The 23,039-nt window shown below is 44.3% G+C and overlaps 5 protein-coding genes across 5 annotated transcripts; 2 read left to right on the top strand and 3 right to left on the bottom strand.

Moving 5' to 3' along the window:
* Window positions 1–515: 515 nt before the first annotated feature.
* Window positions 516–4,592, bottom strand: EAE97_011643 (uncharacterized protein). Its single transcript, XM_038882158.1, has 7 exons — window positions 4,385–4,592; window positions 4,187–4,265; window positions 2,760–4,074; window positions 2,497–2,707; window positions 1,518–2,446; window positions 1,207–1,440; window positions 516–1,058 (listed from the first exon to the last, which is right to left on the bottom strand). Exons 1-7 carry the CDS (start codon window positions 4,422–4,424, stop codon window positions 801–803), a joined length of 3,066 nt encoding a protein of 1,021 aa, XP_038727056.1. The 5' UTR covers window positions 4,425–4,592; the 3' UTR covers window positions 516–800.
* A 621-nt stretch (window positions 4,593–5,213) lies between these two features.
* Window positions 5,214–6,892, bottom strand: EAE97_011642 (uncharacterized protein; the record flags this gene model as incomplete). Its single annotated transcript, XM_038882157.1, has 3 exons — window positions 5,214–6,583; window positions 6,642–6,759; window positions 6,830–6,892. The coding sequence occupies 3 exons, from the start codon at window positions 6,890–6,892 to the stop codon at window positions 5,214–5,216; spliced, it is 1,551 nt and encodes a 516-aa protein (XP_038727055.1).
* Window positions 6,893–7,555: 663 nt separating this feature from the next.
* EAE97_011641 (uncharacterized protein) lies at window positions 7,556–9,619 on the bottom strand (the record flags this gene model as incomplete). The annotated part of the gene is made up of 3 exons (XM_038882156.1): window positions 7,556–8,524; window positions 8,574–8,867; window positions 8,927–9,619. The coding sequence occupies 3 exons, from the start codon at window positions 9,617–9,619 to the stop codon at window positions 7,556–7,558; spliced, it is 1,956 nt and encodes a 651-aa protein (XP_038727054.1).
* Window positions 9,620–12,073: 2,454 nt separating this feature from the next.
* On the top strand, window positions 12,074–17,583 carry EAE97_011640 (uncharacterized protein; the record flags this gene model as incomplete). The annotated part of the gene is made up of 6 exons (XM_038882155.1): window positions 12,074–12,236; window positions 12,292–12,327; window positions 12,504–12,692; window positions 12,746–15,350; window positions 15,411–16,365; window positions 16,415–17,583. 6 exons carry the CDS (start codon window positions 12,074–12,076, stop codon window positions 17,051–17,053), a joined length of 4,587 nt encoding a protein of 1,528 aa, XP_038727053.1. The 3' UTR covers window positions 17,054–17,583.
* A 942-nt stretch (window positions 17,584–18,525) lies between these two features.
* Window positions 18,526–22,770, top strand: EAE97_011639 (uncharacterized protein; the record flags this gene model as incomplete). The annotated part of the gene is made up of 1 exon (XM_038882154.1): window positions 18,526–22,770. The coding sequence occupies one exon, from the start codon at window positions 18,526–18,528 to the stop codon at window positions 22,768–22,770; it is 4,245 nt and encodes a 1,414-aa protein (XP_038727052.1).
* Between the last annotated feature and the right edge of the window lie 269 nt (window positions 22,771–23,039).

Genomic DNA, 23,039 nt, shown 5'->3' with positions numbered 1-23,039 from the left:
CCCCGTTCCCGGGAATATTCCCAATACCCGTCTAGTAGTCTTGAAAGTATTATCGATACCCAGCTTCCATAAGCTTCCAAGGAAATTGCGGACCGTAATAGCTAGACTCCAGACATTGACAGGCATTGCTAATTTCCTTCATCTGTATCTCCCTCCCATCTATGGCTTCAGATGCTACATAAAAATCGAATGCAGCAATCTAGCATCTATCAATCCTATTTTATGTATCGCTATGAAATTGAGCTGTTCATCTTGATATCAATTGAAAATTAGTAGTAATTCCCTTCTGTCCCCCCCGGAATGTGTTTCTGCATTACGCGCGATTGATTATACTTGATGCAAATTGCCAAAGAATATAGAGATGTCTCACTAATTTTTTAACTTATTTCACAACTCCTGTACTCAAACATGCAAAATCAACTTTCAAGTATCCCAATCCCACGAGAAATATTATCACACTCATTCTACAACATCACATATCCCACACCAAAGCTTCTACAATCTCGCCAGTTCCAAATAGATAAGAAGTATAAGAATGTTATTCACCCCTAAATCTTACTCCTGAATTCGAGCATCTAGCTTCCAACTATCAAGTATAAAATACTCTACTATGTTCCTTCAATCCAAAGAGGTTTCAAACCTCTTTCGTTCACCAATCCATACACTACTCCTAACCTTTTGTTATACTAAATGAACACAACTTGGCACGCCATCCATAAGTGCATAACCAAGATTCTTCTTTCTCCTCCATTTCCCATCTCCGCAGCTTGTCCCTTATACTTTCCCACTTCAATCCGCATCTACGACCCAACAAAACTCGTGGTTCCACCTCCGGTCACCGGCGCCGCAGCACCATTTCCGGCCCCAGTTCCAGCACCAGTAATTCCATTTCCGTTTCCAGCATCTCTAGAATTCTGCTCGCCATCCCCGTTTTCCTGAATAAGCTTTTCGGATCTGATAGTTCTCTTTCCATTGCTCTTGTAGTACAGCAATACATCCGCGCCGCCCTTCCAGACATGTGCACGGAGGGTAGCGAGGGACATTGTTATAGGGAGTTTCTGTGTGAGTAACAGATTAGCTATATTTTCCTATCTTACTATCCTCGACTTTGACAAGCTGAAACCCGAACCTCATATCATGAGTGTATCTAGAGAAATGACGTCTGATAGACAAGATAAGTATAGGGAGAAAGGACGAGAGACAAACCTGTTCATAACAATATAAATCTAAATAATCCTCCGGCTTCATAACCTCAGGTTTCGGCTGCTCACTTGCTGGCTCGATTCTCTCCGCCACATAAGCCAGAATCTTCTTAACCCTCAACATACGATTCGCATTGAGTCTCGCATTGCCATCAGGGCCTGCGATAGAGGGGAGAAGATCTTGGTAGGGTTGAAGAATGAATGAGACTTTGACAGGATCTTTGAGTGGAATTTTGTTCTGTTGGTCATTAGATATTGGTGCTGGGAGTATGGAACACAAAGTGTGAGCTTTAATAGGAATAGGGAGATAGATACCTTTAGGAGTAGTTCGCCCAACCACATTGGAGCTTTCTCGGCAATAAGATCAGCATCTTCACCCACCGTCTCTACACTGCCTCTATACAGATCCTTGACACCACCACTCGTTTCTTCTTGAATGATGACCGTAGTGCCACCAGGAATCTTTAGCACTGGCGTCTCGGGTGGCAGACTAGGCGTTATACCGGTCTCAACTTCTTGAGCAGGATTCTCCGCGAGTAACCTATCGTATTCGTTTCGAATCTTTTGTATCGTACCATTGAAATTATCTTCGACTTCTTTTTCAGCAGGAGGTTTATCACCTGCTTCCGAAGACTCCGATCCTTCGTCTGTGGCTTTGTCCTTATTGTCGTCTAGTACAACTGGTTTATCCATAGTAGTAGAAGATGAACGACCAAGTTTCTTCGTCCCGAAGGACATTCCTTTACGAAACTTCATACCAAATGATTTACTGCTATCCTTGCCATTGTTTTCTTTTTCGGTATCTACCGGTGGCGATTTAGCCTCTTGACCATCGTTGGTTGTCACAACTGGTTGTTTAGAAGGATCGTTTGTGATTGCCGAGCTTCCGAAATAGTCTGGCTTTTCCGCTGAGCTCCTGCTTGCTTGCGATCCTCTTTTATCCAATGGCCCGCCATCTTCAGACACAGAAGGTAGATGACTCCCAAGCCCAGGAGTGGCAACACCAATACCCATTCCAGGGGTCATGGCAGGATAATGGGTGCCGTTTGCTCGCGGAGTTAAGGAACCTTGCTGATCCCAAGCGGTTGCAGAAGCATTGGGTATAATGATGGACGTTGGTGGGCTAGCTTCTCGTCTTGCTTTGACGCTTTCATTAAGCTCGGCGCGGAATGCTCCATCCTTCTTAATCTGCTCATCAACCAGTCTAGAAAAAATATACCGTAATATCCACTTTCCGAGGTTTACTGTGAACTGTTAGCACGAAAACTCCACCGTCCCCAAAGAATAGACCTACTTCTTTGATCTTCTCTAAACTCAATGTCATCTTGCAGCTCTAGTTCATCCGCATACATCTCCGCATCGAAACAATTATACTCCTCTAAAACAACAGCCAATCGACCAGTTCTAGTGTCCAATGAACACCAAGGCGCCACGGCTTCCATTGTATTCACTTCCGGCTCTACATCTTCGAGATGACATTTTCCGAAAGATTTGACAGGCATGCACTATTTTATAATTAGTCTTCAGTCTAAAGCCATTTGTTAAAAGTTTGCCTACTTTGAGAAGATCCCATAATAGCACATCTCCAGCAGTATCTAAAGTCAAAACCCTCCTACGATCATTCAAAAGCTTGTGCTTCACTAGACCATGTTGCCCCTCGATAGTTTCTTCTGGTAATGTATGAATTGGAATAATCACCCCCAAATCCTGATCCACAATTGGCTCGGATGCTTTCCCACCACCATTGACTACAGAGAAATTGGTGACAGAATCCGAATCTCTTATGGCTGGCGCCGGAAAGCTTGCCGTATTTGAAATCCTCAAAATAGATTTGAGAGGAATCTCTTTCTTAGGTTGCCCATTAGTGACAGGAGATGAAGCCGCCCTAGGTTTTGACGCAGAGCTACTGGCACGATGACGCTGATAGGCTTCTGGGAATTGCATATCTGATCCGGTATCGACATCTGCCCAGCGATTAATAGAGGAACTTGATGTTGCCGTCCAGATATGCTCCCCGGAAGCAATAACTCTAGTAACACCATCATTTTCTTGCGCCAGCGCCAGCGAAACTCCATCGTCTAGTTCTCCTAGTGTACCTCTGATGTCTGTTTTGGCTACCAATCCAGAGCGATCACTACTGTAAAAAACGCCAAGCGATGGATCCTCAGAAAACAGCGACCAAACACTATCATTGTGCATCGTGAGTGTATGCATACATCTTCCAGCCGTCATACTCCACACTTTGACTGTCTGATCCGAGCTCGCTGTCATAATCATATCGCCCGCTTCATTAATCAATATATCCCTAACATTATCCGTATGGCCCACAAACTTTGTGATTCTCTTCCCCGTCCTCGAATCCCATAAGCGCACGATCGATTCTGGTCCTCCAGCTGCCAGTATGTTGCTTCCCGTACTCAACGCATATACCGATCCCTTTTCAGAAGTATCTTCATCGCCGACTTCAATTTCGAGTTGTTTTCCGCCTCCATTCAAATCCCAGAGACAAATTCGTCGGTCCAGACCACCCGAAGCAACCCAATTGGCGGTATTGCCAGGACTGGCGAGGCATTTGACATAATCCGCATGCTGTCCAATTGTCACTGGCTCACTGTCCTTCTCCAAAGGTCTCCAGACCCTCACAGTCAAATCGCTCGATGCGCTCACCAGCGCTGTGTTATTTTTCGCAAGTACTATATCATTAACCCAATGCGTGTGAGCTTGAGTTTGCGCTCTGAAGGTGGTCGCAGACTTTGGTTTAGATTCGGAAGAAGGCGGATCGTCGAATGGATTATTGGTGGACGGTTCTTTCGGTCGCAGATCCAAATTTAGATCCCAGGCGCAAATAGCACCGTCTCGGCCTCCTGAGTATCTTTGTCTCGTTAACCCATGCGCCCATCTCTACCCAAAGCTCTTCTCTTAAAGAACTTCACTAACATATGACCAAAGAAGTAAAACCGCAACACAAAAGCCACAGGACTCACAAAATTGATTGCTCACTATCCACGGCCAAACCATTCACACCCAATCTATGTCCGCCCGGAGAATTCGCAAGTGGTAAGACTATAATCGCGCAGATCAATTAATTAGCTTCTGAATAACATTTTGTTCTTTCCTATATCCCATACGGAGAATCGATGCGAGGCCTTCACACACAACGAAATCAGGGGCTGTTGACATACCGTAACTTATTCTCTGCCGTGCCTTCTTGGCCATCGCCATCTTATCTTAGAGGCTTGCCCTCTATCATTCGCATGAAAACAAATTTAAACTTGTTTTGCGTCTCTATGTACAAGATTTGAAACTTTCTTCTATGTATGTTTGATTGACAGTCACAAAGGTAGAGGTTGGGTTATGCTGCAAACAAGGTGAGTAGTAAGTGACGACTTGCAGATTGTAGGATCGAGGTTAGCAGCGGGTTTCGGTTTATTAAGAGATTAGTGGGGATTCTAGAAGGATGAACTACAGTTTGTGGGGGAGTTAGCATTTTAACCGGGGTATGTATTCATGAATGTTGGTTTGTGGTATGATTCTGGTAATAGCCATGAGCCATGAGCCACAGGTTATGTTGATATACGGGATTCACATTGTTGGGTACCTAGGTATCATGAATGTGCTTTGTGATTATTCAAGTTTCGAATTATTGTATAATTTTGGATTTCCCGACCCAGTATTACTAGGTATGTGCGAGTCAACCGACTAGTATAAGTATAAGTAAGCAGGTACAAGGCTCTATCAGATGGAATAGACCATGCCATCTTCTGCATGTGTTCGTGTCAATCATACGGGGTCATCACCCCGAGCTCATATCATCCATCCAATGAGGTTCGTTGCCCTCGGCTTTTCTTTCCCCTTCCCTTTCCACTTTCTTGACCAAGACTCCATCTTTCAAAATGCATCTTTAACACCCTTCCGGCAACCTGCCATTTTTTATACAACACATAATATAATGGGTATCGTTCCTTTGTCCTTGCTAAAAAAAAACGCCTGTCCCAAAAACACGAAACAAATTTAAAAAACTCCCCGGCCCCAAGCGAAATCTCCTTGAAAACCTTTGTTAATTAAGAGCGCAGCGATATTCCTTCTCATGGTCGTCATATCCGTCCCATTATAACAGTCAGTATTGACGCCCAGAGCAACGCAAAGAGAATTTGTACAGACAAATACTCCACAATCATAACCATTCATTTGTCGAGTGCATCCAGTGTTTGGGGTCTTCCATTCATCTTCTTTGTAATCCGCACCGAGTTGAAATTTCAACCACCCTCGCATTAGTTTGATGAATGTTTTTGGAGACCCTTGCAAACTATCGAAATACTCAATAGTTCTAGCCATGGGTCGTACAACTCCAACAGTCCAATGACTACCTCTGCAGATAGGAACAAACACCGTGTCAACCTGAAGCAACGAGACTCCTGGAGCTTTCTTCCTACCCATCAGACGTTGTGTACTGCTCGGGCCTTTCTTATCTAAGTTTTCGTAAAAGAAGCTGTTATGTGCTATAAATTTTGGCACTTTCCCCACAGGCTCCCCGAAATCCTTTGCCTCTTCTTTCGCGAATTCGTTTGCAGCTTCCACGACCCATTCAATATAAGTGTTAATAATCTCATCGTTGAGCCATGAATTTCTGCCCAGTAGAGTTCCAAAGTCTTTGTAATGTAACGGAGTGCCACCCTGCGATTGGGTGATTGGCAGATTCCCATTATTTCGAGCGCGATCCAGAGCTTCACGAACAATGTCCTCCCATTTATCGTCCAACGCATGTACTAACCGGTTCGATGGATCTCGTCGTGTCAGTCTGCGTTCCTTTGCAATTCGAATCTTCTCTTGCTTTTGCTTGAGTTCTTGCGCTTCACGTTCCTTCTTGTGTTTTTCTTGAGCTCGTGTCGAGATAGCAAGCGGCGAGGGTCCAGATTTATCGTCTTGCTCATCATCACCAAAAGTTAATATTGTGGCCAAACGGTCGTTCAAAGAATTCTCAACAGTGACCGTGGCCGTGGATGAGCGCCTCAAGTCTCTCATCGATTGGAGGCGTATACTGGGAGCTTTGCGTGATCGTGGTGTCCGTAGCGTATCGGCTATCGACTTTGGTCTTTCTTCTTCATTTTCCCCCTCATCATCATCCGAAATTACTATAACCTCTCGTTCTACCGTTTTCGTAGGAGCACCGAAGGCTGGTGGAATCCATTGCGCATCGGTCTCTGCCCTCAGCTCTTCTTCCGACAAGCTCTTTGATTTGTCCATATTTGTTGATGGTGTCCTTCGTTGACATGATGAGGTTCTCCGGTGCTTGTCGCTTCTTGATTTATTTCTCTGCCGCTTGACCGCAGTTGACCCATCTTCTCTCGCTTCTGCCCTCTGGATATGTTCGTCTGCGACTACTGTATAAAAGGTTTTAGTGAGTTCAGTGAATAATATGAATACGACAGTACTACTCACCATCAATGTTGCTGTAGCTCATGTCTGTATATAATGGATCGACCCTTCTACGAAACCATTCCACGGCGCCCCAAAACCAACCCAATATAGTCTCGAACATTTCGTCCCCGTGAATCGGCTTACCAAAATATCAGCTCCTATCTCCTTGAAAGCCCTAAGCTAATAAGGCTTTGAGGGTCTGGACATACCTCAATAACCTCTATCGAATTGTGAGTTAACTCTTGACTAGCTTTGCGCTTAAGACTGGTCATGACGGAAAAGCGAAATTCCTTTATTGCTGGGATCGCCCAACATTGAGAAGTACGTAGAAGTAATGTTCTCAACTGGTTTTGGAGTCTTACTGATTGATGTTGATTGTTGATAGTTGATGTGCTGTTCCTTCAAGTGGGCTGCAATTTGGGAAAGATTGCATGTAGTTGCGGTTTATTGGAAGAGTGATGGTTGTGAGAGTTGCGGCAAATCAATGATGAAAGAAGAAATGGAGAAATAAGTACTAGGTACCTTACCTTACCCTACCTAGTGAATGTACGGGATATGGAACTTAAGGTTTGGAGGAGGACAAAGCTTTTTGATTGGATGAGAGTTGTTGGTGCCGGAATCAAAAGCAAGGGCTGGTTATAGCTGGGTTCAGGCCTCGTGAGTGCTAATTGAAAACAATAACAAAGATAGGTAAGATCTTACATTTTATAAGTACACTCATTAAATATATATCAATTATCAAAATGATCAATACTAAATCATTACATTTGTATGCAGTCTTAAGGTGGTTCATTCATCTGTTGGTATATTCATTAACTGCCTAATTGCTAAGTATAATAATAATACACGCTTTCGCCAAACTCCAATCCAATCCAATTCCATACATCATTGGTATCAAATCATACAATGCATACTAGGTCTTGACCCCATCGATTTTACAGAGATGGCCTCGATTCCCCGAGCTTCTTCGAACAGAAGGCTCCAAAATACTTATTCAGCGCGTCCACTGTGACACTACCTGCTTCCAAAGCCACAACAATTCCTACATATCCATCCGGTCTAACAACAACCACGCCTCCTCTTTCTTCATCCAATCCCATTTTGCTATGACTCGAAGCCTTCGCATCGGGCACTATACGATCCCAGATGTCATCTGCATAGACGTGATCGCTATATCTAGCCAAGATCTTTGGAACGTCTCGTGCAATCTCAATGTTCTGCCTCTTCTCCGCGAAAATCGTACAGAAGGTGAAGAAATGACTGTGAGGGTTGTGACGCTCGTGATAGGATACCTTATCGACATCTGATCGTAAATATGTGGAAAGGAATGAATTCTTCTTGGTAAGGTTTTGTGCAAAATCATCTAGTGCTTGCTTGGTAGTTGCAGGCTTTCCAGCAAAAACGTATACTCGGAATGAACCATTGACCGGAATCTCTTGCTCGAGATGAACGACATTGGCATCCGTGACTCGTGTGACGTTGGAATTGGTGAGAATACGGCCGGTTCGGAGCTTATTGCCCTTTGGATTTATGGCGCTGGATTGTGCTGGATGAGACGATGACCAGTTCAAAGAATTTGGATTATATGCCACTCCATAGCCACTGGTAAATTCACAGGACTCTTTGAATGTTTTGATGAATTCGTTTTCCTCTTCGTCGACGTTTGTGTGCTCTGCTCCTCGTTGTGTAGCTGCCTCTACATCCTTAGTAGCTGGCGCCTTTTGTGAGAATAGAGCTGCATATTTTGCATCGAAGTCCAAAAGATTTTCAGCAACCTTCTTTCTCTCGGCCTCGTATGAATGCAGAATAGATCGATCGGCGAATCCTGATTCGACATGGTGAATTTTCCACGCAAGATTTTGGGCATCCAAGAAGGCTGTGTTCATTCCCTGTCCAGCTTTTGGCTGCTTTTTGTTAGCGGGTGTTGAGATGGGAGTGCCGGATATGACTTACACTATGTGTATGGCAGGCATCACCGCCCATGAATACTCTATGATCAAGAGTATACTTTTCCGCAATTCCTTGACCAATTGGATACACAGAGTACCATTCCACACGTTCCCATTCAATGTTGTACGGTTGTAGTATCTTCTTTGCAGATGCCTGCACTTCTTCTTCCGTCGCGGTTTTTCTGGGATTCCAGTCCTTATCGGTCGAAGACGCAATTTGTATGTAAAGACGAACCATGTTATTTTCTCGAGGAATGACCATGATAGATCCAAAATCTGAGTGAATAGTACATTTCATCTGACAATTTATCAGTGATTAGTAGCTTATAATGATGTGCATAGGACAAGATTGCTTACCTTTATATCAGGAAAGTCCGTCTGGACAACCCCATCCATAACACCCCATACATGTGCGATCGGATCCTTGTGTTTGATACCAATATTCAATTGCTGTCGCACAAATGATCTAGCTCCTTCGCCACCAAATAGATATTTAGCCCTAACTGTCTCCTTCACGCTACCTTCAACTTGAGCTAAATTGACCTCTACTGGATAGTCGGGATCTTCATTCTCATCTGTCTTGAAGCCTGTTATCGTCCAAGGTCTCTGCATATGAACATTATGCTTCTCTAGATCTGCAATGAAAACCCTTTCAATCATTCCTTGATGTAACAAGGTTGTGAAAGGGTATCTGGCGTCAATAAAGCTAGGACAACTCGCCCATGTTCCGGTTCTGTGTATGCCCTTTCCGCCCGAAGTTGGATCCCAGAATGCGACTTCATAGACCTTCGCAGGTTCATATGCCATGATGGCAGGCTTCAAGCCCATGTTCCGTAATAGATCCAAGGACCGAGGTTGGATACCATCTGCTCTTCCGGTTTTGGTTGGCTCCGATCTGTTATCGATGTGCTTGATCTTGTAACCCCAACGTGCAAGGCAGGTTGAAAGCAGTAACCCTACCGGCCCAGCACCGACGATTACAATATCAAACTTCTCCACTACCCTTCCAGTATTTCCAATGTTCTCCTGGGGTGCCACATTTTTCTCCATTGTTGTGACTGTATAGCTAAGAGCGAGGAATTCAAAAAAATTGACTAAACAGAAAGGGAGCTTGATGAAAGCAAGATGACAAGAAGAGTAGAATGGTTATGAAAATGCAACAGGAAACAGAAGGGAAACGTGAGACTTTAATAAAAAATATCAAATTGCTGTGAACTACATGTTGAGGTCGGAAACTTCGAACGGCATTTCATTCGAGCGCCATTGATCCATCCTAAAGCTCGATTGACTACCTTGATCTAATCCCGAAGAGCATTTAAAGCTAGAAAGGAGTGTCAGAAAGGTATGAAATAGTAACGGGAAAGCCCACGGCAAGTTCTACTTGGAAATAATGCGGGGAAGGGTAGTTGAAGGTGGAGAGTGAGCCAATCATATCACTCGTATTGATTGTCATGAATTGCAACTCGTATCGGCTTCGAAATTCGGTAGCTGCTAGGTTAGTTTTAAGCTTGGTTTAAAGAAGTGGACGACTGGGGCCAAGCTTCCCAATGTATTTACTGGAAAACGGCTGCTCGTAGCATTAAGTAAGCTCGGCGAACTTTCGGTAAATCATGTGACAAAATGTAAGAACGACCATCACCCGCAAGAATCAATCAAAGGTCGATTGGCCTTAATGATTTACTATCGGTAGGAGAACTATCATACAAGAACCGTTGCAAGCGAGATTCCGGGAATTATCAGAATACACGAAACTCGGGCAATATCCCATTTCGTGGTGGAGATACCCAATGTGTTCAGTACGTCATGGACACGGAACCATGATCATTGGCAAAGCAAAATGCAAAGTCCATGACGAAATGCTGTTTGCTGCTATATTTTTCATCAATTCTCTTGAAGCTGGTCATCTTTATATGAACGGCAACTCTGTACCCGAACCTCACGACAGAAAAGAGGTCTAAGAGACTCCAGAGGCGCATTGAGAGAAGAATGATGTTCACTAAGACGAAATTGGGCACCAGTGAAAATGAACTCAACACAGACGACTTGATTTTTCACGTGGGTAATATAAGAGTTCCTAGCTGAGGGGCAGCTCTCAACTCGACTGACTCCCGACAATCTTAGACATCGGACGCACTCGCGATAGCTGATACAACTCTCATGTTTTACCGGCGGAGCTCAGAATGTGAACTGTGCTCTTAACCTCTTACGAAGGGCAAGCATGGCTTTGAAGGGCCCAAGGAAACTATGCAATGGGTATTACTCCGTATCTACTATGCAAAACTTCTTTGTATGGTATTATGGAACCAGAATTGCAACGTAGAAGCATAGTACCATACCATACTTCTGATATGATCTCAAATATATCATTAGGTGCATGCATCAATGCCGTACTCTGCAAGTTGTCCGGATTAAATTTGAATATTGAAAGCAACTTTTTTCTTGGTAGACACACAAGATGAAGTTCCCACACCAATCATGGCAAATGGAGTAAGATGAGTTCAAGAGGGGTATTTGCAGTAGGCTTTGTCAATCTGATGACCAAATGACGGACCTTAGAGGATGAATTTGTGTTGTAAACCTCCCAAACTCTCAATCAAAAGATCTCATGGTACCCAAACACTCAAGAGAATTGGCTGGCCATGGTGATTGGTCTCTTATCACCACCAGCACTTATGTTATGGTGGGAATTTATCTCCATCTTCAGACTTCACTTCATGATCGTTCCTCAAATGAGATGCATGTTCTCCAATCTTTGTTATTGGTAGTAGTATGTTGAGTTGAAAGATAATCGCGCCTTCCTCAATTATTGCAATTCCTTCACTTGAGAGAGGATATCGTACGATGGAAGGGTTTTCAAGTCGCCTCTGTCAAAAGATGATAAACAGATGGAAACTCTTAAATAAAGGCCTTTAGATGAGATATTGCGCAATATGCACCATTATTCGTCTTCAATTTCTCACTTCACAGTGGCAGCACTAGGAGTTATTCAAGGCAATATAAATTATTTCAACAACCGAAGAGATTCACTTTCGACTTTGTCGGACAACAACAAAACAACCAGCCGATTTCTTACTTACTGCCTTCACTTACTACCTTTACTCCTTTCTCTTCTTCGAACTGTCAGAATATCTACACATTATAAAATTCTTTATTTTTTCTTGAACCATAGTATCATAGATCGACAGACACGATACCACCGCATTTAAGAGGTTTTCTTAGGCACTCTCATCGGTTTCTTCAACTTACACTCCCTCTTCCTCATTTGTGATGAAATTTGTTCCATCCTTCCAACCAGTAAAAACAACAGGACGTTACAATTACTTGGTACCTTTCTTTCAGCCAGTATAATTCACTGGTCTTGTTCACTAAAAACCATTGTCTTTTTGCGATTTTGTTTTGGCAGCAATTGTCACTATATTCGTACTGTTCACTTAGTATAATTGCTGGTTTGACATTGTCAGAAACTTTCCAGTTAATACTCTATCTGATGTCCATGGAAATGAAATGATGAAGACTAATTCCATCGAAGGGGATAGTCCATCAGGATATGACAATGGTGACATGATACACCCAATCCTGGGCAATTATCATCTTCCTGTGGAGATAGAAAATCCACGGAAGCAATCAGGAATGCATAACCTCTCTCGAGAAGGTTGGGGCGAAGAGAGTGAGTAGAGTGTTTTCATCCTAATAATTTATAAATCCTAATTGACAATTTCTAGAATGTCGTAACTATTTAATCCGACTTTGTTCAGATGGTAAGCAATGCAATCCGACATCTTACACCTTTGTACCCATCCATTTTGAAAGGCTCGAGTTTCAGTCTTCAGAGAAACCCGAGCAGACTTTCTGAGCTGGCAAACAATACTCAATTTTGGTCGTCTGATTTTCTTCTGTTCAATCTACCTAGTATACTAATTTTGAAACCATTTAGTGCCTCGAAACTTTCCATATAAAGATGGATTGCGCATATTGCATCCTCGACTCCAAGAGAGATTTGGCGATGAGAATGTTGACTTGGCCCTGGGAGTATTGGAGGAACTGATCGAAGTTGAAGAGCCGCCGCCATTTCCAGCTTCTGTTTTTCAAAGATGGAAGCACGAACATCTTCGTAGAAAGGCAAGTGCTCGATAAGCCATTACGTGCTCCTTATCCTTCTAACAGGGCTGTAGGAAGACTTCACCAATCCACACGCTCCGCATACTGCAACAATTCAAGCGCCAGTCGTGCCTACCCAAGCACTCGTTGCGTACAGAGAAGAGCAGGCACGAAGACAATTTGCTCAGCCACAGATAAGTCCTAGCGCTATTCCATACTGCGAATCGTGCAACTCGAATATTGCCCACCAACCTAGCTGGAAGATTGACCATAGCGTATTCGTCTCAGTGGGAGGAAAGCCGGCAACTTTGGCATACTGCCCAACACCCGAAGAGCTTCACAAGGGAATGTGGGATCCTGAATATGGTCGTGCAGGCGTTTGTGTGCGGCCGAATACTGCCCAGACAAGTCCGCCTGGCTCGGCAATGGAAGCCATTGGACCAAGTGCAACACCGTCAAAATACTCCACTCCCACTCGATCTTTCATGAATAATGCGAAGAGAGAGCTGGGGCACAGAGTGATGAGTGCTCTCTCAGAGACTAGAGAAAGTCCAAGCAACGTGGCTTCTGACCGAGTAGAGTTGTTAGATATCGAAAGATGCGAGAAGTTTCCCCGCGATAGGGTATCTACCAGCTCCGAAGCTTCCAGAAAGATTAGTGGACAGAGTGAAGTTCGCAAAGTCTCCAAGATAATGAACGTTAACCTACCGCCAGGCCGCGAAATCCCGAATGCAAATTTCGCGAGAAAAAACGAGTTGATTTTGAGCGGACCATCAAGTCTAGATTATCTTCTCACTTCTCGTCAGCCCACTCTTGATGAGGTTGTCAATAAAATGTTGGATTCGAAGACAAATTGTCCTGGTACAGCCACCTCAAACATCGATATTAATGCTCCTTCGTCCAGTGAAGACGCCAACCCACTCCGTTCTTACTTGAGTACCTACTATAGTCTTCCAGCCAGTCCCAGCGATTTCTTCGATGGCGGGCTTGACTATAAGTGGGACACTCCAGACCCTATCGAGAGCGCGGAAAATGAAGTATCCAATACGTTTTCCGTTTCAGGAGCCGATGAAGTGCCACAGTCAGCTCATCTTATATATGGAGATAGCCACAACATCACAGACGACTCTCAGGTTGAGAATGGATATCATGCGCACACGACTGACTGTGTTGAAAACATCAAGGCAAGCAAATTCTCGATCTTGGACAGCTATGACACGAAACTGCCTGAACTCAAAGAGCAAGAGATGCTGTATCCTACGGTGTATGTACCTCCTCCAAAGAGCGATATTTTGAAGATTAGAGACCCAGCAGTAACCTCAAAGAATGCGGTTCCTAAGGAAAGTTTAGCACTAAGCTCTGAGCCTTTTGTAGAAGAGCACGAACATGAAAACCGCAATAGCTACGATGGTACATGTCAGTCCTGGGAATGTCGATACAAACAAGAATACCGAAAATCTTCCGGGAATCTTGTGAAGTGGAAGGAGCCATCTTCGGAGTATGATGAAGAATCTGGAGAGTCCGAAGAATCTCGGCTATCACCAGACATCTACAGTCCCCCATCGTCTCTTGATCCCCTTAACAAGTATAAGGGTTTTCCGCGCAGTACAAAACAACTTTCACGAAAAGCAAGTAACAATTCGTCCAACTTTGAGGTTGATTACTTCGAAAGTTACAATGCTGAAACTGAAACTGCCCAAAACATGACGTTCCCAGAAGTAGAGAACTTCGAAGCGAATGTGCCTGAAGCATCGAAGTCGCAACTTTCTACCTCACTAGGAAAATTGGATATAACACCACCAGGCCGATTGTCTGAGCGTTCATACCTTTCAAAAATTCAGGTTCCGATAAGAGGTAAATCTTCTGCCGCTTTTGGTACACAAAAGGCGGGCAGCCCAACAATTTCGATTCCCATGACAACCGAGTTTCCACTGACTTCACAATCACAAACGACAACAAATCAATTAAATCTTGCAAAAAAACGCTTGTATAATTCGTATTCCTTGGAATCTTTGGTCGAATCGCCTTCATCTGTGGTTACGTTCGAATCAGTTCAAAACCAGATCATGAATTTCGACGGTGCAGCCGATGTTTGTTTACCAGAACCAAACAATAGATCCAAAGTAGCGACTCGCGATAATAGATCCAAGAACAACGATGGCGATTCACTTTACAAAAAGAATAATTTAAGCGACGCGGCGAAAAGATTCTTGATGGAACTAAATCAAGGACGTCTCCCTACCTTACAATCCCCAGTAATCTGCCCTCCGCAACCTTTGTATATCTGCAAGCAACCGAGTCAAGTTCAACTCGAACAAGCAACAGATCATCAAGATAATAACTACAACCACGGGCAAACCCGCTATCCACCTAGGTCATCTTCCATTCCAAAACGCGAGTGCCTGGGGTCAATTGAGCAGGCCACGCCTTTTCTAGTTGACGAAGACATTGCAACCCGTGAGCCAAACAATCGCAGCACAAAGGACTCGCAGATGTCAAGAGATCATCCAAGCACACCTGAGACTACTGCTCGCTCAACTGTCTCTGAAATCAAGCAATACTACTTCTCTGACACCTATGGCACCTCTGGCGGTTTATTTGGTGACTTCATTCCAATCGGAACTCCCGGATCTGTTTATTCTCCTCAACCACAACAGCCATTGTACACGATGCCTGTTCATAGGTAAGCCAAAAAATACATGAAAATTGATACTTTTCTAACATGGATTAATTCTTCGCACAGTCGCAACGCTGGAAATTTCAGAAACCCATACACATTTGAGCCAGAGACTCCGCTGAGTATTGATGAGTCGCGCCAGACCACAATGACCGACTTTATGCATATTGATGAGAATGTCAGGCCTGCCTCGTCACCAAGTTTTGGCCATGTTAAAAACTCACGATCAGTTGGCCATGCGACAAATAGCAAAGATCTTTTGATGGCGCCCCAACACTCAAGTGATGGCCATGGTCATGGTCTCCAACGTAGTGGCACATCACCAAGTATTTCGCGGTCGCGATTTGCAGTACGCGAAAAATCTCCTGCTCCTGATCATCGAGCCTACCATGCCGGTGTCGATTCTATCTCGCCAATCCTTCAAAACGCTTTTACAACTCGAAGTCTCCCCAACCGCGGTCGCGCTGCTACTGTTGAACTGTCTCGAGTCTCTGTCAATAAAGGTGCCAGAGACAAATTTCCGCAGCCATACAGCTCGCCGGCTTATCAAGCTGCACGAAATTATCAACGACCATCGCGTTCCCCAGTTCGTATGCCATCTGACGAGCACCGCAAGCAGTCTTCACGCCCATCTGAAGAGGACGTGCCGGATGGCAGAGGTCGTTCTGCAACATATTCCCCAGTCCGAAAGGAGGTAAAATCAAGTGAAAGCAATGAGTCTTATTCGAGCAGCACTGCTTCGACTAAAATCAATCGTCAGATGACTCGGTCCCCCACAAAGAACCTGGTTGACGTAGCTGAAAAGGAAGAGCCTGATTCCCACGACCAGGACCTGCTTCCGATTTCTCCCAAGAAGAGATCGCGTTCGCCAATGAAGAAAATGTTCGGGGAGCATGGCTGGCTTGGCTCATCTCAAAATGAGGTCCGACCAAGTGTTATGTGTTCAAAGTCGACTCAGAAGATGGATAGACCCAAGAAGCCTGGAATGATGGAAAAGATTAAAAATAAAATTGAGGGCTTCGTAAGTCCATGCTATTTTATGTACGGTTTTTATTACTGACCTTGAGTAGGCTGAAAAGGCCGACATGAAACTCGACAAGAATAGAATATCAGTTTTGTCTATTTCCATCAACCCGTATGAGCAGGCTAGATATTTAGTTGAACTTGAACTTATGATAGTTCACACAGCCAATACCTTTCTCATGATACAATTCAGCCAGGGCCGCATGTCCATCGATAGCATCAAGAAGACTGTGGACACATGGAAGAACAAGGGACGTCCTGCTGTAGTCGAATTCATGTATGACCAAGGCACCCAGCGAGATCTAGTCACTGCCAATCAGTATAACTTTCGATTTCATGGCAACCGATCAGGTGATGATGTTCGTATCTCATCTATACTTTACAATTGGAAACAGGTGGCATCTCTCATGTCTATCCGTACCTTCTGTAATGCAGATACTGTTCTCTTGAAGCTGGTGTTCGATGTAGAGCAGATATTAGAGCTCATTGGTGGTTCAGAACAGATTATGTTTCGTCTCCAGCATCTTCGGTTGTCAATCAACGAGGCGATTCGCGTTGCCAAAATTGAGAGGACCACTTCACGAAATGGCCATGAGAAGCAGTGGGAACCACAATTATCGTCAAGCATTTCGCACAGTGATCCATATAAAGGTATGAAGCTCGTTCCTGAACATTACGCCAATTAAGATAATTTCATCAATCCGCAGACGCCTGTGTGTTGTATGTATGTATTTTCGCCGTCATTCGACTGATTTATATCTACCTCGAACTCGTTCAAATGACCTGTCATCTAGAAGTTAGAAACTCCAGCGCACGAGATTTTCCGTGGAAATTGAGATTCACGATTGTACATGGGTTGATCTGTGTGCATTGTGGAATAGAAAATAAATCTGTCATTTTCGCCTTATTAATTTGATCTTAGTGTTCTCATGTTGACTTTTTTGTTTCCTTTCATTCTTTGCCGTATTGCTAATTTGCTTCGAAATCCCAATTCATCTCAATTCATCTCAATCTTTTGGACGATGTTTGGACTGCAATCCAATTGTACTCAGCGTTGCACATTTTGATTACATGTGTGTACCTAGGGGGAATGGAGACGAAGCTACGAGTACATATGTACAAGGGAGAATGAAGCAACAGCTGGTAGATATTTGAGGAGGTAAGAAAGCTTCACAGTTTCAAGCAGTAATTATTTAAAATCAAAAAGTGTAAAATGAGAATTGCTCTTGTTCTTTATCTGCACCGTGATTGTGATGTGTACCTGGGTGGGTGTAAAGTGTAAAGGATATCTCGTCCAGGGTATAAGAGATTGGCCCACCTCTCTGAAAGTGGTAAGGTGTACATGCCTGGTGGGCCTACCAGGTAGGGACAGACCGTCAGTACTTATTAGGTACTGACTGGCAAACGGAAATTACCATCCATCCATCCACCATCCACCATCATTCAACCGATTTTTTATCATTAACCTTACGAGGGTTGGGAAACATTACATTGTAAGAAAGACGACTCGCTCGTAGCTTGATACCACAATCTCACAATTTATGATATGAAGCTATTCACAAATGAATGACAATCAAACTTTGCATCCACTTTTTCTTTAAGAAGGTTCCAAGATTTACTTTTTTCCCTTCTATTGTCTTATCAATTAAACTACCAGGTACTATAGCATGTGATGTTCCCCAATCCCAAAGCGCCGCCCGTAACCTAGCAGACGTCATCTCACACAGAAAGTCCGCTGTACTGTATCGTACATGTCTGGATTGCAGTTGCCTCCACGCCCTCCAAAAGAAACACGACTACAGTAATAAGTACTTCCTTCCTATCTTTTGCTTGCCTGATATTGGCAGCGACATCCTTGATCGTTCATGGCTTCTTCTCGAGTTTTCTCTTCATATTCTCTTTCATCATCTTCAACATCATCATCTCTACTCCCATTCTCTATACATTCTTTCCGCTTCAATACAAGTTACACCGCTATAAATATTACTATACTGTCTCTGCTTTCGATTTCTTGACGACGACCACATTCGCAGAGCAGTGACCCGTATCTAATCCTTCTAATCCTATTAATCACCTAATATTACTTTCTTTATAACAGTAAGTTTGCCAGTGCCCTTTCTGCGGGACCGCCTATTGATTCTCAGCAGTGCAAGACGATATGTCTCAACCTATTCATACCTTCGGAAAAGGATGTGACCTCGCTCCTCTTGGCAGCAGCTCACAAGCTCGCAAGCCGTGTGATGAGATGCCTCCAATGCGAGCGCAGTTCTTCTATTGTTCTCCTCTTCCCCTCGATGATCCTCTCACTGCTGTACCACCTCCATCGGCCGACTCAAAGAATGTTAGACATCCTCCACGACCATTCCCAAAATGCGATAACAAGGTGCTTCTGGAAGCATGGCTGGGAATGGGTTCAAAGCGGGACCGCAAAAGTCACAATCGGACATGTAAGCCTAAATCAGGGATCGAGCCGATAACAGACAAAATAATCACCAGTGCTATTGGATTCAAACCAATAATCAAACGCGAGGCTAAGGAGTTGAAGGAATCTTTGATGCAAAATACAAGAAATCCTGAAAGACAAGAGACAAAGACTGGATCGGCAACGCAGCCACAGCAGGCCCATTCCGAGCCTTCAAATAGTCATCAAGAACATAAGGTAGGAGCAAATGAGGGGAAGACTTCACCCTCAACTATTAGTTGCCCCTGCAAAGGGAGTCATCTCTGGTGCAGAAAGAAGACAGGGAAGTGCAAATGTGTGTCTTGCCCCAAAGCTCCACAAGAAGTGGCTGAAGCCGAAACCCACCCACCCCATGCATCCGCCCCTAAGACCAGTGACAAGCCAACTGTTCCTTGGCCTGTCGGCAAATGTAAGTCGAAGGAAAATCCCGAAGAAGAGACTACCGATCATAGCAAGCCATCCAAACACCAAGGGCACAATTACAAGAAAGAAAGACCTGACAGAGGAGATTCTGAGAAGGACTTCAAACCAGAGGCAGACCCCGAGCCTGAGTGTACATGCAATCAGTCATCAAAGGACTTAAATTACACAACCGGAAAATCCAAGGAAACCAAAACAAATTACAACCGCCCTAAAGAGCCATTCCCAGCCGAATCACTCAAACATGGTCAACAAGGAAAAGGAACCCCTGAAGAATGCAAGCCACATAACCATCAGCCTAAGTGTTTGTGTACCAACATCGAATCTCACAAAGATAGCACTGATCAAAAGACGAGATCTAAGCATTGGGAACACAATTGTAGAAAAGGAAAAGCAGAAAGGGAAAGGTCTGAGAAAGAACGTAACTCGGAAGAAAAGGCATGTAATGAGGAACCCGAGGAGGGGAGGCCTGTCAAGACGAAGTTAAGTGACAAAGGGAAGGGGAAGGCTGTCGCGCTCAATGACCAAGATGACACGGATCAAGTGGAAAAGACAAAGGCATGGTTTGACGAACAGTTAAAAGATCAGATGGAGTCAGATTCAACCTCGTTCAACAGAGATCAGCGTCACCACGGCGAGAGTACCGAAGATACGGAAGACTCCAAAGCACACGAGAGGGAGGAAGAAGCTTGCTGCGTTGAGGATAGAAATCATAATATAGATTCACTGGTCTCAAGAATACCAAGCTGCTGTGATGATAGCAAGGCTGGTGTCAACTCTAAGCGGCAACAATCCGAAGCCGAAACTACATTTTCGGGCCAATGTGAGGAAAGTAAAACTGATAAGGCTTCTGAGCGAAAGGAATCGGACGTTGAGACAGAATTTTCTGGCATCTGTGATGGAGACAAGGCGAGAGATCGCCCAAAGCAGAAAGAATCCGAGGCCGAGACTGCATTCTCAGGTAGCTATGACAAAAGCAAAGACGATAGATCTAAGCAAGATTATCCCGAGTCTGTAACAAGATTTGGAAGTTGTTGTGACGACCTTAAATTCAAAGACAAACATGTTTCCGAGGGGCAAACAACTGGGAAGCAGATTGCCGAGAGGCCTACATTGAAAGCATTTTCTAAAAATGCATCGGGCGGAAGCAGATTCTTCGGTAGACGCCAGGCAGATGGTACTGGCGACCAAGACCGTGGACTATATGATGATTCCGATGAGGATCCTCCCGTTGATCACATGGCTTCCGATCAAGGAGATGCTGCAAATGACGAATGCACCTGCAAACGTCAATCGCAAGTATCTGAGCATAATGTACTTGCAACCGGAAATGGCAATGTATACTCTCAAAGTCCCAAAACTGCAGGTTATGGTACAACAGGAAAGCCATTTCTGAAACTACCTGCTCGTGGTGAAAGCCCTCAGATGCAGAACAACACAGCATATGATGATGAGCCACCCGCTGATTCTCGGATCTCACATGAACGCGACATCACAGAAGATATGGAGGTTGAAGGATGCAGGGCCTATAAACATAAAGATCATGCAAAATGCCAAGTTGACATCCCTGTTGGGACATGTAGACTTCATTTGGTCAGCTTATCATCTCTGATTTTGAAGCCGATATACTGGTCACCTCTCAATGATCAGTACCCTTGCATATATGGCACGTGGTTCTATAAAGATAACATGTGTCCTGTAGAGCCCGCTGTCGCAAATCAGTTAGAGAAGGGTTACAGAGAGAACGAGTGTTGGTCTCAGACATGGGAAGATCAACTCAACTCTGCAATAGAAGTTGGCGCGGAAGGCGAAGAGAAAATTGTTCACCGTCTCTGGCCAAAAGAAAATGATGACAAGACTGTAGACTATGATCCTTCCAAACACATTCTCTCCGCAGATCCACATTGCGCCGCACGCTGCTTCCATGGCGAAGCTGCTGCAGAAGGCAAGGTTGAAGAGTCGGATGCAAAGCCAGGTGCAGCTACCTCAATTAGTAAAAAATACCCGAATTCACAAGTCATATATAAGAACTGCGAGGAAGCCTTCATTCTGAAGCCCAGCATTTGTCCTTCGGCATATTACGGACGTAGACCGCTCGCAAAGATCAAAAGTGGACTATGTGTTGGTATACCTGTCGTTCGTGGTTTCAATCGAAAGGCTTGGAATAAGCTTTATCCTTCAAAGAAATCAATGGCCGCCACGAAAGTACACACCAAAAGTGCGAAGCATAGTAACACTGGCTATAATATACTGGAAGAGTGCCCGGCATGTAAGGTACAAGAGGAACCTGAAAAAGTTACTGATTTGTGCCTGGTCATTCACGGCATTGGTCAAAAACTCTCGGAGCGCATGGAGAGCTTCAACTTTACATATGCAGTGAACAGCTTCCGATGTGAGATGAAGCGGGAATTGACAAATGATGATGTGAAGAAGGTGCTCCGAGAAGACTTCTGTGGCCTTACAGTGCTTCCTGTCAACTGGCGTGCCAATCTTTCATTTGAAGATGGTGGACCAAGAAAGCCTGGAGACAAAGAACGTCCAGGCTGTGATTTCTCTCTTGACGACATAACTCAGCCAACAATTCCGAGAGTGCGTCAGCTCATCTCGGATGTGATGCTAGATATCCCATACTATATGTCTGGACACAAGCACAAGATGATTGCAGCTTTGATTGCTGAGGCCAACCGGATATATCGTCTTTGGTGTAAGAACAATCCAGGTTTCCACAAGAACGGTCGCGTTCACCTTATCTCGCACTCTCTTGGTAGTGTCATGGCGCTCGAGGTACTAAGTAAACAGCCCACCACCTTACCAGCCGAGCTTTCATGGAGACCAAACACCAAGTATTTTGACTTTCAAACAACAAACTGCTTCCTCGCGGGTAGTCCATGTGCATTCTTCCTCTTACTCGATAGCAAGTCTTTAGTTCCTAGGAAGGGTATCTCTAAGCCTGGCTGCGAATGCGAAAATGGCAGCAGTAAAGACATTTTCGGTGACGCGGGTACATTTGGATGCTTGGCAATAGACAACCTTTACAACATCATGCATTGCAATGATCCTATCGCATATCGCTTGAACGCATGCGTAGATTCACGATATGGGGCGAATCTCAAAGAGGCGGAAGTACCGGATTCTTCTCGCAGTTTCATGACAGCAGTGACCCATGCTATGAAATCTGCTGCTGGCATGTCTCAAGACGAAGCGCTTCACGTTGGAGAAATGCCTAGGCCTACTTTAATCACCAAAATGCCATCTCAAATGGAAATGGAAGTCCATGATTTCACGGCCGAGGAGATGGCCGAGAAAAAATTCTGTCAATTGAACGAAAACGGTCAGGTAGATTGGATTTTGGGAAATCGTCCAGGAATGTTAGCCAACCAGTATATTGATATGTTGTCGGCTCATAGCAGCTATTGGAACAGTAGAGATTTTATCCGCTTCTTGTGTGTGGAAATTGGAAGGAGATCGGGGAAGATGCATACCTTGCCAAACATGAGAGCAAGGAAGAAGAGCCAGAAATAAATGGGATCCACAGGGGGTCACAACAATTGGGGATTTGTGTATTTGCTTTCAGAGGGGAGTGTCACTAGGGAGTACAATATGGTTTCGAGAGGTGTTTATTGAGTAACATTGGCACACGGACATGGGAAGACAATCGTGCTTTAGGGAGTTGGGTGGTATGGTATGGCATGGTAATGCTTGCTTTGTTTTACGTCTTTATGATAGACCTTTTTGTTGCGATTACCCTAGACTACCTAGTACATTATGATACCCACCTAGAATGAATCATG

This window comes from Botrytis byssoidea, assembly GCF_014898295.1.
Source record: "Botrytis byssoidea strain MUCL 94 chromosome Unknown BBYS_039, whole genome shotgun sequence".
Lineage (NCBI taxonomy): Eukaryota > Fungi > Ascomycota > Leotiomycetes > Helotiales > Sclerotiniaceae > Botrytis > Botrytis byssoidea.
Note: the sequence above shows the minus strand (reverse complement) of the source record. Positions and strands in the feature narration are given on the sequence as shown.

Bases quoted from the DNA above. Each gene is read 5' to 3' on its own strand.
- EAE97_011643 (XM_038882158.1), bottom strand. From the start codon at position 4,424: ATGGCGATGGCCAAGAAGGCACGGCAGAGAATAAGTTACG. The intron at 2,708-2,759 runs GTAGGCAAACTT...ATTATAAAATAG, and splicing joins TATTATGGGATCTTCTCAAA to TGCATGCCTGTCAAATCTTT. The intron at 1,441-1,517 runs GTATCTATCTCC...AATGACCAACAG, and splicing joins TGGGCGAACTACTCCTAAAG to AACAAAATTCCACTCAAAGA.